Source organism: Carcharodon carcharias, chromosome 9 (assembly GCF_017639515.1).
Source record: "Carcharodon carcharias isolate sCarCar2 chromosome 9, sCarCar2.pri, whole genome shotgun sequence".
NCBI classification, from domain to species: domain Eukaryota; kingdom Metazoa; phylum Chordata; class Chondrichthyes; order Lamniformes; family Lamnidae; genus Carcharodon; species Carcharodon carcharias.
Window position 1 is genome coordinate 24,151,000 of NC_054475.1, and position 22,570 is coordinate 24,173,569.

At 40.5% G+C, this 22,570-nt stretch overlaps 1 protein-coding gene across 3 annotated transcripts in view; it reads right to left on the bottom strand.

Annotated features, from left to right (window-relative positions):
* Positions 1-3,367: 3,367 nt before the first annotated feature.
* The window catches only part of LOC121282617 (plexin-A2-like), a 470,357-nt gene continuing 451,154 nt past the window's right edge, over positions 3,368-22,570 (bottom strand). For all 3 annotated transcript variants that reach the window (XM_041196398.1, XM_041196397.1, XM_041196399.1), the window contains 3 exons: positions 15,187-15,399; positions 12,987-13,137; positions 3,368-8,584 (listed from right to left, as the gene is read on the bottom strand). In XM_041196398.1, coding sequence (XP_041052332.1) covers positions 8,489-8,584; positions 12,987-13,137; positions 15,187-15,399 — 460 coding nt within the window. In that variant the 3' untranslated portion in view covers positions 3,368-8,488. The remainder of the gene's footprint in view (positions 8,585-12,986; positions 13,138-15,186; positions 15,400-22,570) is intronic.

Below are 22,570 nucleotides of genomic sequence, written 5' to 3' on the forward strand. Positions count from 1 at the left end.
AATTGCATGAAGGACTGAAATGTTTGATCTGTGATGACCAAGTTACAGGGGGTTGTGGGGAGGGGTGGGGATGGTGGTGGTGCAGTCCCATATTCCCATATATACCACCGGTCCAAGTCCTGACACCTCGATTCAATCCTTGACAACTGACTTTGCAAGTCTTTTATACCCACCTGTCTCACTTTATTTTAATTGCTTTAGCTCACCTACCTATCTTCTCATTCCATGGTAGTTCTGTTTCAAAGCCTCTTTTTAAAAAAAATATACTTTAATATTGGAGTAATGACAGAAGACAGACTTGCATTTATATTTTCACGATCACTGGATGCCCCCAAAGCACTTTACAGTCAATGAAGTGCAGTCACTGTTGGAATATAGGAAACACTGCAAATAATATGCGTATAGCAAACTCCTACAACAGCAATGATAATGACCGGATAATCTGTTTTATTATTTTTATTTTGGCCAGGACACCAAAAAGAAAGATTGCATTAATATTGCGCCTTTCAAAGCCACAGGGCATCTCACAACAGTTTACAGCTAATTAAGTACATTGGGGATAACTCCAATGCTCTTCTTTGAAATAGTGCCTTCTACATTCACCCAAGGTGGCAGATGGGGCTTTGGTTTAATGTCACAATTGAAAGACTGTACCCCCAACAATGCTTCAGTCTCCTTCAGTGACCTTGATTTTTATGTTCAAGTACTGGAGTGGGACTTGAACCCAGAACCTGGTTCCAGCTGCCTCCAGATTTATCTGGAGAGGAATAAAGCAGGAATTGAAGTCGTAAACACCAGCCAGATCTAACAGTTTGTGTGTGCGTAAAGGGGAGAATTTTCTCCCCATTGGGGGTTTGGGCAGGAGTGGGTGCGGGGGTGCACACAGCTGATTGAAACACCAGTGTGCTAAAAAATGCAGGAATCCCCCTGAGGCACAGAGCTGCCTCAGGGCAGTTGGTTTAAGTTCAAAAATATTTAATAAAGGGAATTTTTTTTAAGACATGTCCTCTCATGCGAGTTGGGACATGTCTATTAATTTTATTAAAAATTTTTACAAGACTTTAAAAACCTTCATGAAACATTATCCTGCCCATGGATGAGGTTTCATGATAAAATGCGAGGGCCGTCTCAGCTCTTCGCCTTCCCGCCAACCTTAAGGTTGGACGGGCAGCTCAGTTAATTGTTTCAATTGATGGTTAACGGGCCTTAATAGACCTTTGACAGCTCGGCGGGCACACAGCCAACTCGGATGCGCGCCCGCCAAACTGAAAATCTGAATGGTGCGCGGTGATGTCGGGACACACGCCTGACATCACCATGTGTCATTTTATGCCTCAGCGAGGGGGCCCCGCCCCCTCTCGCCGAAGATTCAGCCCAAAGTGACAAAAAAGAAACTAATGCTATCAGAATCTGGTTTTGATTCAGTTGCCTGAAAGAGCGTGTGAATCATTTGAGCAGTTCATTCATCCTTCCATATTGCTATCAAAGTTGGCCAGTTCATTTAATGTGACAATAAAAAGATGCTCCACTGCATTTCTTAAAAATACATGGATTAAGTGGAACTGAGTGCCAAGTATGGTACAAGGAATTTGATTTGTATGGCTTACTTTTGGATATAGTGAGAAATGATACTTAAGATTTGAGAGGGCACCATTTATTGAAGCTGCATGGGACCATGATTTTTTATCACAACTATTAGCAGTTATCAAAGCCCACATTTGAAAAATATCACAGTATCAAAAAGTCCAATTTGTGATGTGCTTGTTGCATTGATACATTGTAACCTAACTATTCCTGTTGTTCCAACTTCCAAGGGGAATGCATCATGCTAGTACAAGCCAAGTCATTATGATTGCTAATAGTCTCCCTAGATGTCAGATTCTGAAATGAATTTAGAAACTGTTAAAATAAAACAGGGAACATGAATGGGGAAGGCTGTTTCATAATTCTAAAATTTGCTTTTGTTAAAAATGGTACAAATTAAAAAGCTCGTTCTTTGCAGGCTTTGTACCTGCAGTATAATAAAGCAACTTCAACAACCTTTTGGGTCCTTAATAGTTACCAATGTGGAAACACACATATGGCTGCTGTATTAGCTGGAGCATGTACACTTATAGCCCAGAATGAGCCAGTCACCTTCAGGCCAACAGAAAATCAAAGAGAGAATAAAATAATATATTCAGTGATGTTTTATCAAGTTACCTTTATTTATCTACAACAACAGTACAAAGTGATTCTGGCTTGCAAAATAGTAGTGATTCATATTTACATTAGATACACAATATAACAAATAGGACCAAGTTTTAAATAGTTTGTTTTTCTCTCATATCTTTTTGTTTAAACTGACAAACCAGGAACTCTCTCCTTTTTGAATATAGAACTCCAGTGTTGCATTACGAGATAGGCAGAGGGTCAGAAATGGAGGTCAGAGATTAAAGGTGAGGGATACTCTGAATACACAGATGCTAGAGATAACTCAAGAGATAAATCATTGATGAAACCAGTGGAAATCTATTGATGCCAGCTCTGTACAGCACTATGTTAGTTTTTTGTCTCTATTTTGGGATAATAAAGCTTGTCTGAAGTTGCCTTAGTTGTACTAATAAGGAGACAAAGGGATACAAATTGGTATGCTTTGCACCCATTTTTCAGTGTAAACCTGCATTTAATCACTCCAAGGTGACATCACGATACTCTAGTTTTGCCTTGTCAATCTTTTTGAAAAATGCTGGCTGGAATCGTCCTGTGTGAATTTGTTTTAGGTTTTTCTTTATGTTACTTTTTAGAAACATTTTCAATATTGTGTGTTCTGGTTATCTAACCATGTCTGACTATCGGTAAGATAGAGAGACATCATAGTTATTTGTATTGTATTCATGTTAACATTGCAGAATCCCTTTTCAAATTATCTGAATGTCAATTTCACATTAATTTCTGACACACTGAACCAACAAACTTGGAATATTTGTGTATTTGAACAAAATTTCTTCACTGAGCATCCTAAGAATTTCAAATATTGTCTTAAAAGTCCCTCTGGATATTTAAAATAATGTCAATAACCAATTTGTGATGAAGGATTCTAGAATAAATGTGGATAAGGTATTATTGAATGGTAATAAGGGATGCATCGTAGCTCAGTAGGTGGTAACAGAGAAGCAGCTTGACTGATTGCTCTTAATTGCAAGCTACTGTATCCCTGCTTCTCCATTATTGCTTAAATGAGGGCTATGATTAAACATTTCAGAATTTAACCAGAAACCAGTGTACAGTTGAGTGCACCTACTCAACATGCTAATGCGATACGGTCCAATTTGTGACAAGGTCTTGACATTCACAGATTGTTATCAAGCTCCAAATTTCTAACTAAGCAATGATATTGCCGTCCTGTTATTTGCAATGATATTGCCGTCCTGTTATTTGCAATGATATTGCCGTCCTGTTATTTGCAATGATATTGCCGTCCTGTTATTTGCAATGATATTGCCGTCCTGTTATTTGCAATGATATTGCCGTCCTGTTATTTGCAATGATATTGCCGTCCTGTTATTTGCAATGATATTGCCGTCCTGTTATTTGCAATGATATTGCCGTCCTGTTATTTGCAATGATATTGCCGTCCTGTTATTTGCAATGATATTGCCGTCCTGTTATTTGCAATGATATTGCCGTCCTGTTATTTGCAATGATATTGCCGTCCTGTTATTTGCAATGATATTGCCGTCCTGTTATTTGCAATGATATTGCCGTCCTGTTATTTGCAATGATATTGCCGTCCTGTTATTTGCAATGATATTGCCGTCCTGTTATTTGCAATGATATTGCCGTCCTGTTATTTGCAATGATATTGCCGTCCTGTTATTTGCAATGATATTGCCGTCCTGTTATTTGCAATGATATTGCCGTCCTGTTATTTGCAATGATATTGCCGTCCTGTTATTTGCAATGATATTGCCGTCCTGTTATTTGCAATGATATTGCCGTCCTGTTATTTGCAATGATATTGCCGTCCTGTTATTTGCAATGATATTGCCGTCCTGTTATTTGCAATGATATTGCCGTCCTGTTATTTGCAATGATATTGCCGTCCTGTTATTTGCAATGATATTGCCGTCCTGTTATTTGCAATGATATTGCCGTCCTGTTATTTGCAATGATATTGCCGTCCTGTTATTTGCAATGATATTGCCGTCCTGTTATTTGCAATGATATTGCCGTCCTGTTATTTGCAATGATATTGCCGTCCTGTTATTTGCAATGATATTGCCGTCCTGTTATTTGCAATGATATTGCCGTCCTGTTATTTGCAATGATATTGCCGTCCTGTTATTTGCAATGATATTGCCGTCCTGTTATTTGCAATGATATTGCCGTCCTGTTATTTGCAATGATATTGCCGTCCTGTTATTTGCAATGATATTGCCGTCCTGTTATTTGCAATGATATTGCCGTCCTGTTATTTGCAATGATATTGCCGTCCTGTTATTTGCAATGATATTGCCGTCCTGTTATTTGCAATGATATTGCCGTCCTGTTATTTGCAATGATATTGCCGTCCTGTTATTTGCAATGATATTGCCGTCCTGTTATTTGCAATGATATTGCCGTCCTGTTATTTGCAATGATATTGCCGTCCTGTTATTTGCAATGATATTGCCGTCCTGTTATTTGCAAATCTGATTCTATTTGCTTCTCTTACCCAACCAACCAACTGCACGGTATGGGATTCTGCTGCACTTTTTATTTTGTTACAGATTTCAGCACAGGTTTTGTCAATGCCTCACTTGGTAAACACACCAGCTGGTGTGCTGTTGAACAACTACACCAGGAAGGTCCGCTGTTCAGTCCCTAGCCTATCCTGAATCAGTTAAACTGATGGTATGTTATTAAGACTGGTATTAGTTTCCATAGATTAGGGCTCCATTCTTGGGTCACTATCTGGTGATCATTGTTCGAAAGTTGGACGCTGGTTAAGAGTGGGATGGCCCCACAATCAACAGGCTATCCAAAATCAGAATCTATCGTTCCACGTGAAGAATGGCCACTGCAGCGAGGAACCAGAAGACTACCACAGCAGCTGAGAATCTGCATGTCTGCACTGAGCAGCACCTTTAACAGTGAAGTGGTGAAGGGAGAAAAATATTTTATGAAAGAAAGACAATGAGAGAATATCGGGTGAAGAGTCACGAGTTCTGCAGCTATGGGACCATTATTATGCTACTGAATTCAACTAGTAACATATTCTAGTTTTAGCAGAAGAGGAAAATAATTCCCTATTAATACTTTCAGGAGAGGCAAGTTGATTTCTTACTTCTGTTGCTGTAACACTTTAATTGTGTAAGTGAGTAGGTTTTGAATGAGTTAAGATCCTGCCAGTAGTATTCAGTTGAATCTCTATCAGCAAGGTTCACTTTAAATTTTGTTTTATTATGTTATAGAATAAAAGGTAGCAGGGATGAAGCTAAGGTTGAAAGGTTGGGTGTGTGGAGGGGAAGGTGAAATCCAGGTTTAGCTGTCTTGGCACAGCACAGCAGAGTCACAATGATGCCCTCAATGCCGATTCGTTTTCATATCAGACTCAAAATGGCAACGTGGTCACAACAGAGAATTTAAAAGTGAAATGAGCAAATTATGTGCCGTTTTGACCACGGCCTGATATACAAAATTGGCTGATCTTAAAATAGCTGTTGGGGCTTTGGGAGAGATCATAACCAATATCCCCTGTAAGCTTTCTGACTGTCAGTCAACCCAGAATTCCCTGCTCAGGCTGTACACAAGACAACCCCTTCAACTTTGCGTGCATGGCTGCATGAAAGATTTTAAGGAGCCGCACACTTAAATTACATACACACTACAAAACAGGGGGTTGGTCATGAACCCGCCCCGGTTCTGCCATTGAAAGACAAACTAATCAGTGAAGATGCAGTGTCCTTTATTCTTTGAATGAAGATCTCAACCTCATAATATGAACCACATCCTGAAGTGCGGAATGACACAAAAGAATAACATTTGTGTGTCCATTTAATTTTATGACATGGCTCCTCAGCCTAACTTCTGTCATCTCTCCCCCCAAAGTGCTGTATTATGTTGGGTTACGACTAATAGCACAAAGAAGAACAAAAGAAGAGTACAATTTTCCAAATGGAATTGTTACATACTATATGGTACCAAGTGCCATCTATCCTCAAGACACTGACGCTCAAATTTTTTTGTTTTTGTTACTGATCCACGCTTTAGAAACATCAGGTTGAACCATGTCAAAACACCATAAACATCTTCTCACAAATGTGCAAATAACACTATCCACTTCTTTGTATAAGAATTGAATTACTAGAGAACCAAGCACAACAGCAATAAAAAGCAGTTCTGGGTTTTTGATCCCACAGCGAGGTATGATCAATTTTTACAACGTTTACACACTTTGTGGCACTAGGACATGCACTTTTAAAACCTTTGGTTTATTCAATGCAAAATGGAAAAAGAAAACTGGTTTGGAAGGATTTTTACACAAACTGTAGATACTTGCTGTCAAGAGACTGTACCCATTTTGCAGATTCATATTTAAAAGTATTTAAAATAAAATCTTTGGTAGCAAAGCATTCATGATGCTTGCTTCGCACCACGTGTTGAAAGCCTAAGCCTTTCCTCTGAATAATAAGTGGCCTGCGCTAGAACATTTAGCTGGATAAGTTTCCACTATACTCAGTCATATTTAAATGGGAAGCAAAGCATCTCATATCTGAGCTACAAGCCAGTACTTCCTGTTTTGCTTCTCAACTGGAATCTTCTGCTAGGCTGACCAATAAGTGGTATTCATACTGAGCGTACCGAGAAGCCCAGGCATGTTTGTCCATGTTTCCAAAGAAATAGTGAGATAAAGGAAGTAAGATGGGGAGGAAAGACGACAATAGAAAAATAGCTAAAAGGTTCATTGTATTCCCTTTGAAGGCTTACATTGTCACACCAATCATGTGAGGAGAATCAGAGCCTCTACAAACCCCAAGCATAATTATGTTGAGCGACAGCTTCCAAATGTCAACATTAGTGCCACAAATCCACCAGCGTACATATGTGGAAGCCAGCACAACAACACTGATACTCAGCAACAGTATTGCTGTCTTTCAAACAGGCTTGAAACAATCAAGCTGTGGCTAAGAGTCAGCAAAGCTTAGTATTATGATGCTATCACTGAAGGCTACCAGGCTGCTCACATGGATTGTCAACTGTTTCATTTTCACTTCTTTATTCAGTGCCGCCACTTGATTTTACTGATGCAGATTTCTACAACTGACCAATGTCAGGTGGAGGATATTGCCTCTTGAGCTGGCGTTTGACCAATACCTTTGCTCTGTTAACTCCTTCTTTGTGATTTGATTTGATGAAAGGACAAAAAAAAGTGAATCTTCAGCTAAGGTGAGAAATTTCTTCAATTTCCTTTCCTTTATTTCACACCACAGTTTGGTAGAAAACTCATTAAACATGTAATACCTTGTAAAGGTGAAATTATGCACTGTGGCAGGGATCACCAAATGATATGATTGTGATTTACAGGATTATTGAACAACGTGCGAAGATGATAGATTTTTCCAGTACAATTTCTTTGCGTCTCCTGCTGAGCCACAGTATTACATTCAGGAAGTTAGAATAAAGGAGAAAGCCCTGTACGAACCTCACATTGACCCTTACTGACTGTTGTTACAAGATGGGCTAAATAGCAGCACTGATGGAACTTTGATTTTTAAAACAAAAGCAGAAAACCGCGCTTAAAAAAAAGACCATTGGGGTGATTGTTTGTCCCTCATATGTGCATTTATGGTTTCTATCAGCATTGTAAAGTTCATTAATGTCCTTAATATATTATAATACAGGGGTGGCACTGATTTAAGAAAGGCAAAATTCTGGAGCCCAGAGGATACATTTTAATTTGTGAAGCTTGCTGCTCTTTCCTTTCTAGGTTGTACTTGAAACAACTTGCTGCCTCTAACCAATCCCATCTTGTCAGATGAGGTTTTGGTCTTTCAACTGTGCGTGTTGTTGCTGTGGTTGAAATTTACTCCTTTCATGGGGTTAGGTAGAATTCTGTTGCGCAGTGCTGATTTCACATGTCCTTTCTTGCTCATGGCCACATAAATTGCCTGCGTTGCTCATTCACATCAGGTCCTGTTCAAATTATCAGTAAACTCACCACAAATATAGCTGGAGCTCCCAAAGGTTGTCCTTTGTAAACATAAACCATTGTACTCAAGGTTATCGCAGCCCTAGTTGCAAGTCAACTAAAGGTAGTATTCTGAACACAGCTGTACTCACAGAAAAACAAATGAAGAGGTATCCAACACCTTTCAAACAAAAATGGCCATGCCAGCCAATTGATATTGTGCAACTTTGGACGTAGCATTTAACCACATGATCCATGCTTTGCTCTCCCCCTTCTATGGCTTCTCTTTCTCCAATGAGTTCATTGTTCAGCCTCTTGTTCCTGAAAATATAGGTCTCAACTCTCTAGCGACATGGCGACAATCAGTTGCTCTACTTTATATGCCAGGCGTTGCTTCCGTGCTTGCTCATCTTGCTCCAAAGCAGCGGTTATCTAATAATAGGAAAAGTGAGACTGCAATATAATCAAAACAGCATCTATATAAAAAGATACCACATCAGCAGTAAACTTAAAAAATTGACAGTTCAGCTCAAATTAGCATTGCAGAGACTGCTAACGTGATTTGAGTGCATATCGTTTTTAACATTTTTTTCCAAAGATGAGTGGCTACGGTTCAATCCAAGGAGAATTTTGGGCCAGTTCTCTTGGACCTGTTGTGGTTTCCGGCAGCTGGCATTTGGACAGGTGCACGTAGGAACTGAGACTCAGGTTTGCTGATGGACCACTCATGCAGTCTGGTGTTGCTGCTCGAGGTAGAAGCTTCAGGAATGATGAGCCGGGTGAGTGGGGAAAAGCAAAGCAACAGAATTTCAGGAATTCTATTAATTCCTCTTCATTATCCTTCAAGGACATTCCTGAATTATGGCAGATACATACAATTCCATTCCTCAACATTTCTCAATTCATGAAAATGTCATTCAAATTTATAGAAATACACATACGTTACTACACAGAAACAGGCCGTTCAACCCGATCGATCCACGTTAGCATTTATCCTCAATGCAAATGAATACACCTAATCACATTTACACGACCTGCTCCATATGCCTTCATTCCCCATAAAAAGATACAAATGATGGAAATTCCAAATTAAAAATAGAAAGTACTAGACATACACCTTATCCTGAAATGACAAAAAAAAAGCTGACAACTCACCACATGTTGACAGTCTGCAAGAATTATATTCTGACAGTGTGTCTTTATCTCATGATAGAATTTTAAAGCACTAGAGATTAGTTGGCTCATCAAACCTGTGCTGGTTCTCTGACATGAGCTAGTTACTTAGTCCCATCCCCATGCTTTTTTCTCCACACTCTTTGAAATGTTTCAAATGCTGATCCTTTTCCCTTGTAAACTATCATGGATTTTGCTTCCACCTGTGTTTTTGATAGGGCATGTAATGCCTTAACAGTTTCTGGGTGAAACAAATATCTTTCTATTGTTCTTTTGATGATACGTTTATATCCTTTATAAACTTACTTATTGATTTTGGAAATCGTTTTACCCTTCATCAACACCATCTCTCATTATTTTGAATACCTCCATCAGATCTTCCCTTAAATTTCTCTTGTGATCTAGTGTCTCCTCAAAATTAAAAAGTCCCATATCGCTAGTTTCATCTGAGTGAATTTCCTCTGTATCCACTCCATGGGCATCACATCCTTCCTAAAGTTAGGTCCCCAAATTAATGTCTCACATGAAAGGAGCATTTGGGGTCCTGACATGATGGAAGAAGTGAGGGATGAATGTGGTGTTTCTCTGTGGCAGCATGGAAAACACTAAGCGAAGGGAAGCAAAAGATATGCTTGGCTGTGGGGGTCACATTGTACATGCCTGAAATAATAAAATGTGCTCAGGTGACCATGGAAGTTAAAAGTGAGAGGACAAGGGAATTCTGTCATTGAGAAGGTTGGTTGGGTTGGGGTGGGGGAGTCAAACCCACCTCTGAAAAAAGCTTCAGTTCAAGGAGAGGAGTACGTTTCTGAGACTCTGGTGTGGAAAGTAATCATTATGCAGTACATTGATCATTAATATGTCCTGTACAGGTGCAGAAAATAATCTAAAAGGCTAATGGAATGCTGGCCTTTACTCCTAGAGGACTAGAATACAAGGGGGTAGAAGTGTGCTTCAACTGTACAAAGCCCTGGTCAGGCTACACCTCGAGTATTCCAAGCAGTTCTGGGGACTAAACCTTAGGAAGGATGCATTGGCCTTGCAGGAGAGATTTAACAAGCGAGAGCTGTTTTTCCTGGAATTTCTAAGATTAAGGGGTGATTTAATCAAAGTTTTCAAAATATCAAGGAGAACAGATAGGTACAAGAAATTTCTGCCCAGCAAACTTATAACATCTTAAGGAATGCATTGAATATTTTAGAAATCTTATGAAAAAGCTTCCATAGCTACTAGCTATCTGAAAAACACAGGGCAGGCCTGTTACCTCTGCCAAGGACATGTCTCCAGCACATACATTCCTAATAAGGTCGGATTTCATGACTGATACGTAAACCAATTGTCTAAGTAAAAGGTTAAAAACGGGCTCTGAAGAAGAAAAAAATGTTACTTTGGAGAGGAAAGAGTTTTATTTTGAAATGATCCATGCTGGCTGCAGTCGTCATTGGCAGAAGCAGCCTGGGAAAGACTTCCTAATCGCCGCCACCACCACTGCTCCCTCACCTACAACTCAAAAGGACAAGAGAACTAAAGAAAAGACAGCTGCCAACAACAGAACAGGTAAGAGGCTGCCACCAAAACAACTCTCACCCGTCCCAGATTGTATACTTTTCCTGCCTATTTAACTCATACATAAGTTTAAAATGTTGCTTCTTAATAATCTACTTAATAAACTATTCTAAAATTATTTATAAACTCGACCCCCTTTTCTGGGTAATCTGTGACTCTCAAACCTACAGAAGGTGGATAAAGAAAAATTATTTTTGCTGGTTGGCGAGCTGAGGATCATAAAGGGCATAGTTTAAAATTAGAGCCAGACTTCGCAGAATGAAATTAGGAAATACTTCTTCATGCAAAAAATGGCAGAGGTTTAGGCATATGGAAATTGATGTTAGATCAGTTGCTAATTTTAAAACTGAAATTGATAGGTTTTTGTTTGCTAAAGGTATAAAAGGCTGTGGGTGAAAAGTGGGCAAATGCAGTTAGGTCACAGATCAGCCATTACTTTACTGAATGGTGGGGTTCAAGGGCTAAATGGCCTACTCCTACTCCGATGTCCCTAGGTAAATCAACACTTGATGTGGTCTTCCAAGAGTAGAGACAAAAATCTTGAGACTCATTCTAAAATTAGCTCAGAAATATGATGGCAATATTCATTTGTTTATATGGGTGGATGCACTAAGATAATTTGAATGGTTACCCTCACTCATATCTATCATACTATTTTTGAGCTTGAAACAAAATTACTGTAAATACAAAAAGACAACTCTAGGTCAAATAAATTATTTCCAGCTAGTTGGTTTCATCTTTGAAATAAATCCCTACTGTTAGCTCAGTTGTAACATTAGCCGGCTACAATTTCAATTTCAGGCTATTATTGCAACACACTCACATTTTGCCCCCATACAATGCTATATGCTACATGTATCTCCCGCACTGATGTTCTGTAGGTTGGAGGTTCAGGAGCACAAAGTAAGTGTAGGCGGGGGTGAATGTTCCCAGAGCCTTGATTGGAATATCACCTTCAGAAGCAAGTCAGGAAATTTGCCCAGAGTAATATATTCACAGAGACAATGATGGTCTGAACATTCTTATGAATATTATCCATCAGATTACAAAGCACGTATTGCTGGTCTTTATGTACAGCAGTCTCCAGATGAAATAAAATATAATTTTGCTTTATTCTGGTGCAAATGATACTCAAATGCTTAATATGCCACTAAAGAATAGCTAATGCAAAACTAACACTCCAGATAACGAGCATAAAATGTTGAGATCTGTGGTAATTTGTAATAATGAGATTTTTCTATATTACTACCTGTTTATGTGGTGAAATTACAGTTTGAGCCAGCAGATAGCATATTAAAGGATGTTGATTAACACTGCTAATGAAGTACCATAAGGACAATCATTTATTTGTGCAGAGAAATGATTTTATCTTTCTGTTGGTTTCTTCATCAGTGCAAATTTAAGGCCCAATGAAGCTCCCATGAGAACTACTTCAGAAATGATTCAGAGGCCAGATACTCTAATCCCTCCTCTAGTTGACAAGATTGTTGCATTTAAATTATTTGCAGCAGAAAATCACATCCACAAAATAATGCCTGCATTATCAAATACATTTTATATCGTGTTCAGTAATCATGAAGAGTCTGGTAAATAATGACTCCCAAAGTTCAATCCAGCTCTTATAGTACAGCACTCAGTGTGATAATGTCAGAGACATTCCAACTAGGTCCTAAGGTGCTTTATGATGGTAAGTAAAGATGACATGGCATGATAATTTTGGAAGCTAAAAACTAACTTAAGAATGAACTGAATGAGTTATAATGCAGCCTTTTAAGTTGAAAAAGGCCAACTATAGTAACATTTCCATGGAGTGAATCAGATTTTCAATTGTTAAGCGGGAACCATACAGTTAGAAATTCACTTTAAGTGCATTTTAAAATTCAAAGATGTTTATGTGACAAAGTGTGCAAAAGCATTCAAAACTCAATGGATTAATATTTGGGGTAGGGGGGTGGGGGGCATGACAGGGCCGATAACACAATTACTAGCATCAATGTATACTGACATTTGGGAGAACCATTAAACTTACACTAGGCAACATTTCCTCAAGTCAGTAGGCTGGCCAGAATATTTTAGAAATATTTTGTGCACTAACCTCTTCACTGTATTTGGTAACATAAGAGTAGATTTCATTCAATGCACTCAGCATGTTAAACTCATTGACGTGCAAACGGGACTGCTCCGCCAGGTAAGCATTCATATCTTGGTCACTAATTGCAGACATCTTAGCAATATCAGCGTAGTACCTTTAAAACAAAAGATATGCTTCACACACAATATAAGCAATGACAGACAGAATTAACTATTTGTCCCCCAATGTATATTCCCCACATGGAAGTGCAGCAGGTAAATGAGCCAAAAGAATTGTATGAAAATCAACTTTATTTTGGTGCAGGGACACAGATCTATCTGCTAATCACATGCCGATAATGGAGTTTGAAGCCAAATCTAACTATGCGAATAGCAGCATTTAACTCATTCTACTTGTAGGGCAGAGTGAAAAAGAAAAGTTGGAAGTGCCTATACAGGTTGTGAAATGTTGCACTCCTAACCAAAGTCAATAGGAGATCTATTGCTGCACTGGAAAAGTCTTATTATATACAAACGTGACCTCACACAGATAATACCTGGACTGTCAACAGCTTAGAGTCAAAAGATCAGTTGTGGGCAAACAGACCACTGACATAAACCCCATTAGAATTATGTTTTATGGCATGTACACTGACAAATAGGGAAAAGAGAAACCAGGCAGATACTGTCTGTGACCACATTTGCAAACGAATGGGAAAAAAAAATAATATTGTGCAGCCACAGAATACAACTGTGATTAATGACAACAATGAAAACTGCCCCCAGACATCTGGAATGCCCTGTGCTGTACTGGCGAAATCACACTGTCAGCAGCTTTCAGAGCTCTGCCTTCCAGTTATTTGAATGGGGAATACAGGGCTACTTTCATTCATTAATTAATCCCCATTTCTGAATCTTATACGTCCCTTATTCAGTTTGAAATGCGGATTAATTGATCACAGGCGACCCACAGCTTATGAAGCTAATGTTCATGTACGTGATGAACAGGTGAGACACATTTATGGCAAACCAAGATGAATGAGGAAGCAATTCTTTCTTGAGGCAAAAAGCCCACCTACATGCACTTTCCCAGGGAGTAAGGAAGCGGTTTTCAGCCTTCTCATATATATCATTGATGTGATTTACATTGTTGAAAATTTTGATTAAAACAAACAATAACCAGCCCAATTCTACAGAAGTGGTAGTTCTGTGGTACTTTTACCACAATCTGTTTAGTCATTCATGTGGACTGCAATAGACTAAAAATAAACTTTTGCCAAATATGCTCTTTTCCAGAAAGTTATTCGACCTCCAGAAATGAATGAGTAACAATGCCCAGCATATTGAGCAATGAAAATATAAATAAATAATTAATTTTATGCTTGGTCCAGTAAACATTTAAACGCTAATTAAAAGCAGGAAGTGCTGGAATAGTCAGCAGAAGAGGAGACGACATATTCGACTCAAAACGTTAATTCTGTTTTTCTTTCTCCACAGGTGCTGTCAGGCCTGCTGAGTATTCCCAGCACTTTCTATTTTTATTTCAGATTGCCAGCATCCGCAGTATTTTGCTTTTACATTGTAGCACTGTTGCCCAAAGATTGAATTCTATAAAATGGAACTGAATCAGGAGTGATTCAGATTACAATGGAACACAATGCTGTGAAGAAGTTTGGATTTTCACACTATTGCTGAATGGGATATTCACAATGAGATGTTAGAATTCCCATTATATTAAATGGTAGTACATTGGTGCACAAACGCATTGGACCTCAGGACACTATACCCACAAAGTGATGTGCAAAATAATAGTTTTGCTGTATACATTGACCTGAAGTCAACTTAATTTGAACAGTTAGCTCTGGTTACTACAAACTCCCAGAGACTGTCAAAGCACTTTGTTCAAAAAACAATTTAATTAGTGCTTCATCACAATGACTTCTGAAACCGTTCTAATAAATATAATGGAACTTCAATAGGGATCAGTCAAAACCATTTTGCTCTAGTGGAAAGCTTGCAGCAACAGAGTTTAATGGCAGAGCTCCATTTCCTGCTGCAGTGAACAAAAATGTCAGTTTCAATCTGTTAATGGCACCAGCTAACGAACATTTTCCATTAAGCAGCTCTCAATCCACGAGTTATCAGTTATATCTCATGCCATGTTCTCTATTCATAAGTGAAGTCTGATAAATGCTGACCCAGGATTGATGCCAGTATACACTAACCTCTCAACCCAGCTCTTATAGTTGGGGATATCCTTGGCATATAGCAATTTATTAGATGGTGAGTCCTTGCCGAGTCGATGCTCAGATGTTGAACAAGAGTCCATGAACGTCTGTGCCACCACAGATAGACATGCATCTGTAATACTACTCTTGTGAATGTCAAACACAAATTGCGGGTTCTTAATCACGTTGACCCAAAATCGTAATGGTAAACTGCAAAAGAAAAAGGAACACCTGGATTTGAATGCAATCGCAGGATAATTACATAATTGAAACTGGGTCATATGGCGATGTATCAACGGTCAACATTCAAAGAGAGCAGCTGAATTCTGATCATATATTTTGTAATGCTGGTTGATATTCTATAATGTTGCACACGGGGAGTTAAAGGTAAGTACATTATTTAGGCAAAGCTGTGCATATAATTGGACCTGGGCACAGCAACAGGTTAAGGGAGGAGAAAGAGGAATAGAGGACCACAGGGGAATTAGGGATAAGCAGCAAAGGCAGGAAACTATCTGATTGGTTGGGGGGTAGGGGAGGGCTCAGGAAAGAGAATCTCCTCTGCAGGGGCCAGAACATGTTCTCAGTGAGAGTGGGCTTCAGTTCTCTCCATTAGCCCTTCCCTCTTCCAGAATATGATCTACAGCTGGGACCACAGTGAGGGGGGGGGGGTTGTAGTACCAATGACTGGCTTCAAATTTAAACAAATTCAAGTGTTTGCTTATTAAATTCCACATTCAGTTTCTACAATAGCTCTAACCTCCTTATATCAGCATTTAGCAAAAAAGGCTGCATGTGAACATCCACTTGCATTGATATAGTGATTCTAACATTTGAAAAATTGGTGAATGAAACACCAAGCTGGAAGAGAGAGAATAACCAGAATAAAATGGTGCAGGGATTTGGGAATGGAGCTCAAGGGGAAAAGGGCATGATAGCTGGAAGGGCAGCTGCAAATAACAGTGGAAAAAGCAGTGGGTTTGTGTGTGGGTGGTGATGAAAACTGGCAAAAATACAAGTGCATTGGGAAACTGGCTCCAGTTTAGCCAACTTCTATGCTTAATTCGAGCCAACAGGCTGGCTGCACACAAGCCCTCTGGGAGAGGCAGGCTGCCTATTAGCATATAGTTATTGCTCAATTGGAACCCTACTTTGACACAGTTTCAAGTTTAATGCAGCATCTGCACATCTTTTGTACCAGGTCGGTCACTAAAGCGTTTCCTGCATTGAATCCAGCAGCGTGACACAATGCTCCTCCTGCTGATTGCCTAGTCCACCTCAAGCCATGCAACAGCAAAAGGAAAGAGTATCTCTCTCTGGCTCCTCAGCAGCATCCAGCAGTATCCCAAGAAATGCCTCACCTAAGCTGGGCACAACTTGTGTACGTATGGAATCCGTTGCCATACCTCATCTCTTGTTTCCACCTCCAAATTACATTTTTGGATTGGCCTTGGAGTTGAGATTGAATCACACAGGTCCTTGTCAGGCCACTGCCATGCAATTGATGCCAAATGTGGCAGGAAAATGATAAAGCAGCGCTTGTGTTGAAATTCCACTGACAAGACGCACTGAACTTACATTTCTATTTCCCACATGATATCGGAGCCCTCTGAGTTACTATCAGGACCAAAGTATTCAACAATCAATTGGAACTACAGATTTACCCTCCTAATCTGCAATAACACAAACATTGCAGAAACTATAGGAAGGGAGTAATTAGAAAAATAGAAAAAAACATAGCTTTAATTAGTTTTATTATCAGTTTCCTCCACATTTATCAGGAGAGAATAAGATCAATATTAGGGCTAACCACTGGATTTGATTAAAATAGTCATGGATTGTCAAGCCAACCAGCCAATCATAACACAGATTTGAGAAGGAAGCTGTCAGGATTTAGTGTTACAATAAGAGATGCTAATGTTCATAAACCCAATACCGCCACAAGAATTTAGTTTTTAATATTGTGATAACTTGTAACAATTCAGGACAACAAGCACTGTATTAGACACAACATGCATTTTGGAAAAAAAAGAGTATTGCTATTAGGGTTAAAGCTACTTGAGGTTACAGGGGAAGAATTGTCATGGGCAACAACTTTTTAAAGTACTCCCCATTTTAAATGAATAAATAATAGATTCAGGAGAATTCTGATTGAACTTTTAAGTAAATATTCATTTTTTTCTTAGACCAGCAGAAAGCATCCCTCTTTGCTGGGCTGCTTTAATGACATCACTGATGTGAAGTATCCATCTCCTCAAATCTAAACAGTTTAGGCTGCAACCCCACCCAGAGCCTGTCCACCATCTACAAGGCACAGGTCAGGAGTGTGATGGAATACTCTCTGCTTGCCTGGGTGAGTGCAGCTCCAACAACATTCAAGAAGCTCAACACCATTCATAACAAAGCAGCCACTTATTGGCACCCCATCCATCACCTTCAACATTCACTTCCTCCACCACCAACTCACGGTGGCAGCAGCAGGTACCATCTACGAGATGCACTGCAGCAACTTACCAAGACTCATTCGACGGCACCTTCAAAACCCATGACCTCTACAACCTAAAAGGACAAGGGCAGCAGACACATGGGAACAGCAGCACTTGCAAGTTCCCCTCCAAGCTACACGCCATGCTGACCTGGAAATATATCGCTGTTCCTTCACTGCCACTGGGTCAAAATCCTGGAAACCCCTCCTAAATGTGGGTGCACCTAAACCACATGGACTGCAGCAGTTCAAGGTGGCAGCTCACCACCACCTACTCAAGGATAACTAGGGAAGGGCAATAAATGCTGGCCTAGCCAGTGACCATCGTGAAAGCAGAAATAAGATTTAAATTTGAGTTTACTCTGCAGCCACAGAAAGACTAGAAGATCCAAGTTACTGACTGAGAAATTTATTCCCCCCAACGCCACCCACAACCACCATTCTTATGCAGAAATTTTCCTTGCCACCTCCAATCCCCCCAAAAAGTCATGGGCTCCTAGTTGCAAATACGTTTTAAGTACCACTATCTCATGCATTAGCCATTGTTCAGACGACAACCCTGATGAGGAGTGCTGGCAAAATTTTAGCTCAAGGCAAGGTGAGTGCACATAAGGCACACACTGAATCGCATTCTCATCTGACATCACAATCCATGATGTGTTGCTGGACAGCCATCAAGTGTGGCAATCCTGGCTGACTTTTCGTTCACTCACACAAGAACGCTAAGGCCAATTGTAATATCCTGAGTGGAGATTCAGTAACTGCGCAGATTGGGAATTGAATCTGTGAATCACTGAATGAACTTGCTGTGCCATGGAGGGAGACTGGCATTTATATTTGTTCCAACATTTTCTCTTGTCACATCGGATTAACAGAATAAATTAGAATCAGTGTTCTTCCAATAGGGAAACAATGTAGTAGCATTGCTAGATGGTCACATCCTTAATACATTTCCTTCTGAAAAATTAAATTATTGCCTACAATATTTGGGGAGAATATATTAGGCAGTGGAAAGGAATGCAGGCAGCAGCAGCTTTGGCTGGGATTTTCCGAACCCGTATGGCAGAGCCCACAATGGCCAGCCAACAAGTCCATTGACTTTTGGTGGGACCGGGAGATCCGGGCGATGGGCAGGACCAGAAATCCTGGCTTATGTCTATGCTTTAACACCTCTTTCTTGCAGGCCACCATCCTATAAATAGCCTCCTCCATGCTCATCTCCAAACTATGCAAACCTCAACCACCCGTAACCCATCCTTCTCTAATTCCTACTCACCCGTCATCCCAAACCCTGCTGATGTACATAGGTTTCCTGTTCCCTAATGCACTGAATCATATAGCCTGGTTTTCAAAGCCCTTATACCTCACCTTCTCCTGCCTAATGCCTCTTCCAGTCCTCATCCTCTCCTGTTTTTGCTCCCAATTTCTGGACACCTCTCCCTAAACATTGTTGTGTTTCCACAGGCCAAATCTTCAACTTTCCAAATCGTCGCAGACCAGGCATATTACTGAAGATGCACATCAGGACCCTGTGGAGGTTCTGTTGCATGGAACTTCAAGGGAATTGCCCAGGAAGTTTAAACTTCCGGAGGACAATTCCCTTGCTCCCCAGACCCTCCGCGAATGTCTCCAACTCTGAGCTAGAGTCGGAGGCTCCAGTCAGTTCTACATTGACCTACATCAACAGTTACTCAGGAAATGTTAGGCAGATTAAAGTCTAGTCTAACATAGGGTAACTTCACAACTGACCCCTCCCCAAATCACCCCCCCACCGTGACCGCCTCAACTACCCCACTGACTCGATCCGACCACCCCCCCCAACTCAACCCAACTATCATCTCACCCAACTACTCATTTTTTCATCTCACCCACCTTCCCATTCGCTCACTCATCCCGATGGATGCTACGCTGCATGTTCCTGTGAAAGCCAGGATCGGAAGACCCTGGAAGAAACGCATAGCAACGAGTCAGGGGAAGTTATGAGAGCAGTGGCAATTCACTTGTCATTGCTGCTTGGAAGATCTAGGCCCACATCTTCTTCTGCCTTTGCAAACTTCCTCAAAACCCAACAGCGGAATTTTACAACGACAGGATTTTATGGTCCCGCCAAAGTTAATGGACTGGCTTGCCGCATTTTAAGGCCCCCCCAGCACCATCACAACGGGGCCGTAAAATTCCGCCCCAAGTCTCTGAACATCTCTCCCAACATGCCATCTCTTCCTTTATTTATTTTACTTATGTTCTCTCTTTCCTTCACTTCCCAAAAATGTTTTGGGATGTTTCCTCCATTAATGCTGCTGTTCTGCAAGGTGCTATATAAATACAAGTTGCTGTTGTTGTGATAAGGACAAGCAACTCATTAAATGGAGTAGTTCCTCCTAGCAGCTAAAAGCGAAAGGAAAACTCAAGAGGTTTTAGCAAGTCAAGGTCTTCCCTACTGCCTGCTCCAGAATGCTCCGAGAGCACTGGTTTAACAAGTGGTGGAACTCTCGTCCATGAATGACTTCACACAAAGAACAAGGGTCCTAGGTGATGATGAGGAGAGAATTCCACAAGCAGAGGCAATGTACAATTTTTTTTGCTGCTGGTATTCCATGGAGACCTCTCAGACCAATTGAGGTACAGTCAATTGACGATCACTTAATGTCTTAATGCGGTAAAAGTCTGATAAGATCAGACTGTTAGGAAAGGATGGGACTTAATTAAAGCAATAAGTGACCTTATCAATTCTTATCTCCTTACTGCATAAATAGAATGCCAATCAATTGGGATTGAAAATTTATCTTTGAAAGCAATTTCTTTTGTTAACAAATGTGATCTTATCAGAGTATATTGGTTGTGTTATAAAAAAACTAAATAAAACATTGCAAGAGCCCACAAAAACTTCTGCTTCTCTAAAGCCAAAAATATTTGGCTCATCACAGAGGAAACGAGGCCAAATTTCTGCCCAGTTCATTTCCTCCCTCATAACAGATTCCTCCCTTTTTGAAAAAAAACACAAAACATTTCCCAGTCTGGCTTTTGCCTTCAGACAACCTCTTTCCGTGATTCAGTTGGATGAATCATATCATAAGCACGACTGGTGAAGCGATGCTAGGCAGCACCTGGGTTCAAATCTCCAGCCACACTGACTACAAGATTAGCTAGCCTTGTAACAAAATAAGCAGAATGGGCGCCAATACATTATCCTTTTATTTCAAATGTCTCCGCAATCTCTAGGCACACCTGTCTTGAGATAAAAGTGCTACTTCCTGAGGACAGCTCACAGGAAAGTACATTTCTGATCACCTTGATGTCCTTGTCGTGTCATAATTCTCAAGATTACACTCTTATCTTCAGAAGAAAGATGCTCAATGCTCATTAGCATTTAAAGCAGGTGTGAATTACTCCTCCACTCTACCTAGCTGTCAAATTCACCGAATAAAGTAAAATTTATCTCTACCCATACAATAGCAACAATCATTTCCAGAACTAAGCAGGCTTTCAGTATTTTTCTTTTAATTCCAATGATATTTTTCCACTACCAATATTGGTAACCTCTCTTTCCCACCTCCTCCACCCTTGCCTGCAGCTAATATTGCATGGAGCTCATGGACATATTTATTGCAAAGATTGAGACCATCCATTCAGTTGCCTCTTCGCATTCCCCACTTCTGATTGCCCACCAAGGCCAATCCAAAGTCACCCCCAGCCCTAGCCCTGAACTCACCTATTTCTCTACTATCTCCCTTCATGCCCTAAGTTCATCTTGTCCACGAGATCCATCTCCTGCTCTCCCAATCCTATTCACACTGAACTACTGATCATAACTTCTCTTCCCAGCCTTCATGCTAGCTGTCAGTGTCCCACCCTGAGGTACAGTTTCCCACTCTTTCAAGGCTGCTGCCATCAGCCTCCTCTCCTCGAAAAAAAACAGTCTTTGCAAATTACTGTCCATCTCCAACTCCCTTTATTCTCCAAATTCTTTCAACGCGTGGCCCATCTTTTCCATAACTCCATGTCTGAACCTCTCCAATCAGCTTCCCACCCCTGACCTAACACAAACAACCCTAATCAAAGTCAGAGATGACACCTTGTGAGACTGTGACTGTGGCGCACTATCCCTCCTCATCCTTCTTGACCTGGCTGCAGCCATTGACACAGTTGAAGATACCAACCTCTAGCAGGTCTGCCCCCGCCCGGTTCCACTGTTAACTATCCAGCCACAACCAGAGAAACTCCTGCAGTGGCTTTGCTTCCTGCTTTGGCACTGCTTGAATTCCTCAAGGGTCTATGGACACCCCCTCCTATTTCTCATCCACATGCTGTCTCTTGTTGATGTTACCCAAAAATAGGGCATCTGGTTCCAAATTTACGTTGCTGACACCAAGCTTTACCTCATCGCCGTCTTTCTAAGCCCCTCCACTGAGTCTGTGTTGTCAGACTGCTTGCTTTACATCCTGTCTTGGATGAGACAAAATTTCCTTCACTCAAATATTGGGAAGACCAAAGCCACCGTCTTTGGTCCCCACCACAGATTTTCTTCCCTGGCTATTGATTCTGCCCTGCCTCCACACGGCCATTGTCTCAAGCTTAACCCAACCATTCACAACACTGCCAGCCTAGATGACCCTGATCTGAAAGCCTGACTCCATATCTGTTTCATCACAAAGAATGCATTTTTTATCCTGTGTAGTATGAAGGTCCGGCACATAAAGGGTTAACGTGGGACTGAGTCCAGTCCCGCCCACACAGTGATGTAAGAAGGCACATGATCCAGAGCCAGGGGTCAGTGTGATGTTGAGCAGAGACATGTAACGACCTAATCATGGCGATAGCTCCTAACCTGTACGATTTCCTATACATGTGTAAATAGTTCTACTTGTTAATAAAGACTTACTATTAACCAATTGAACA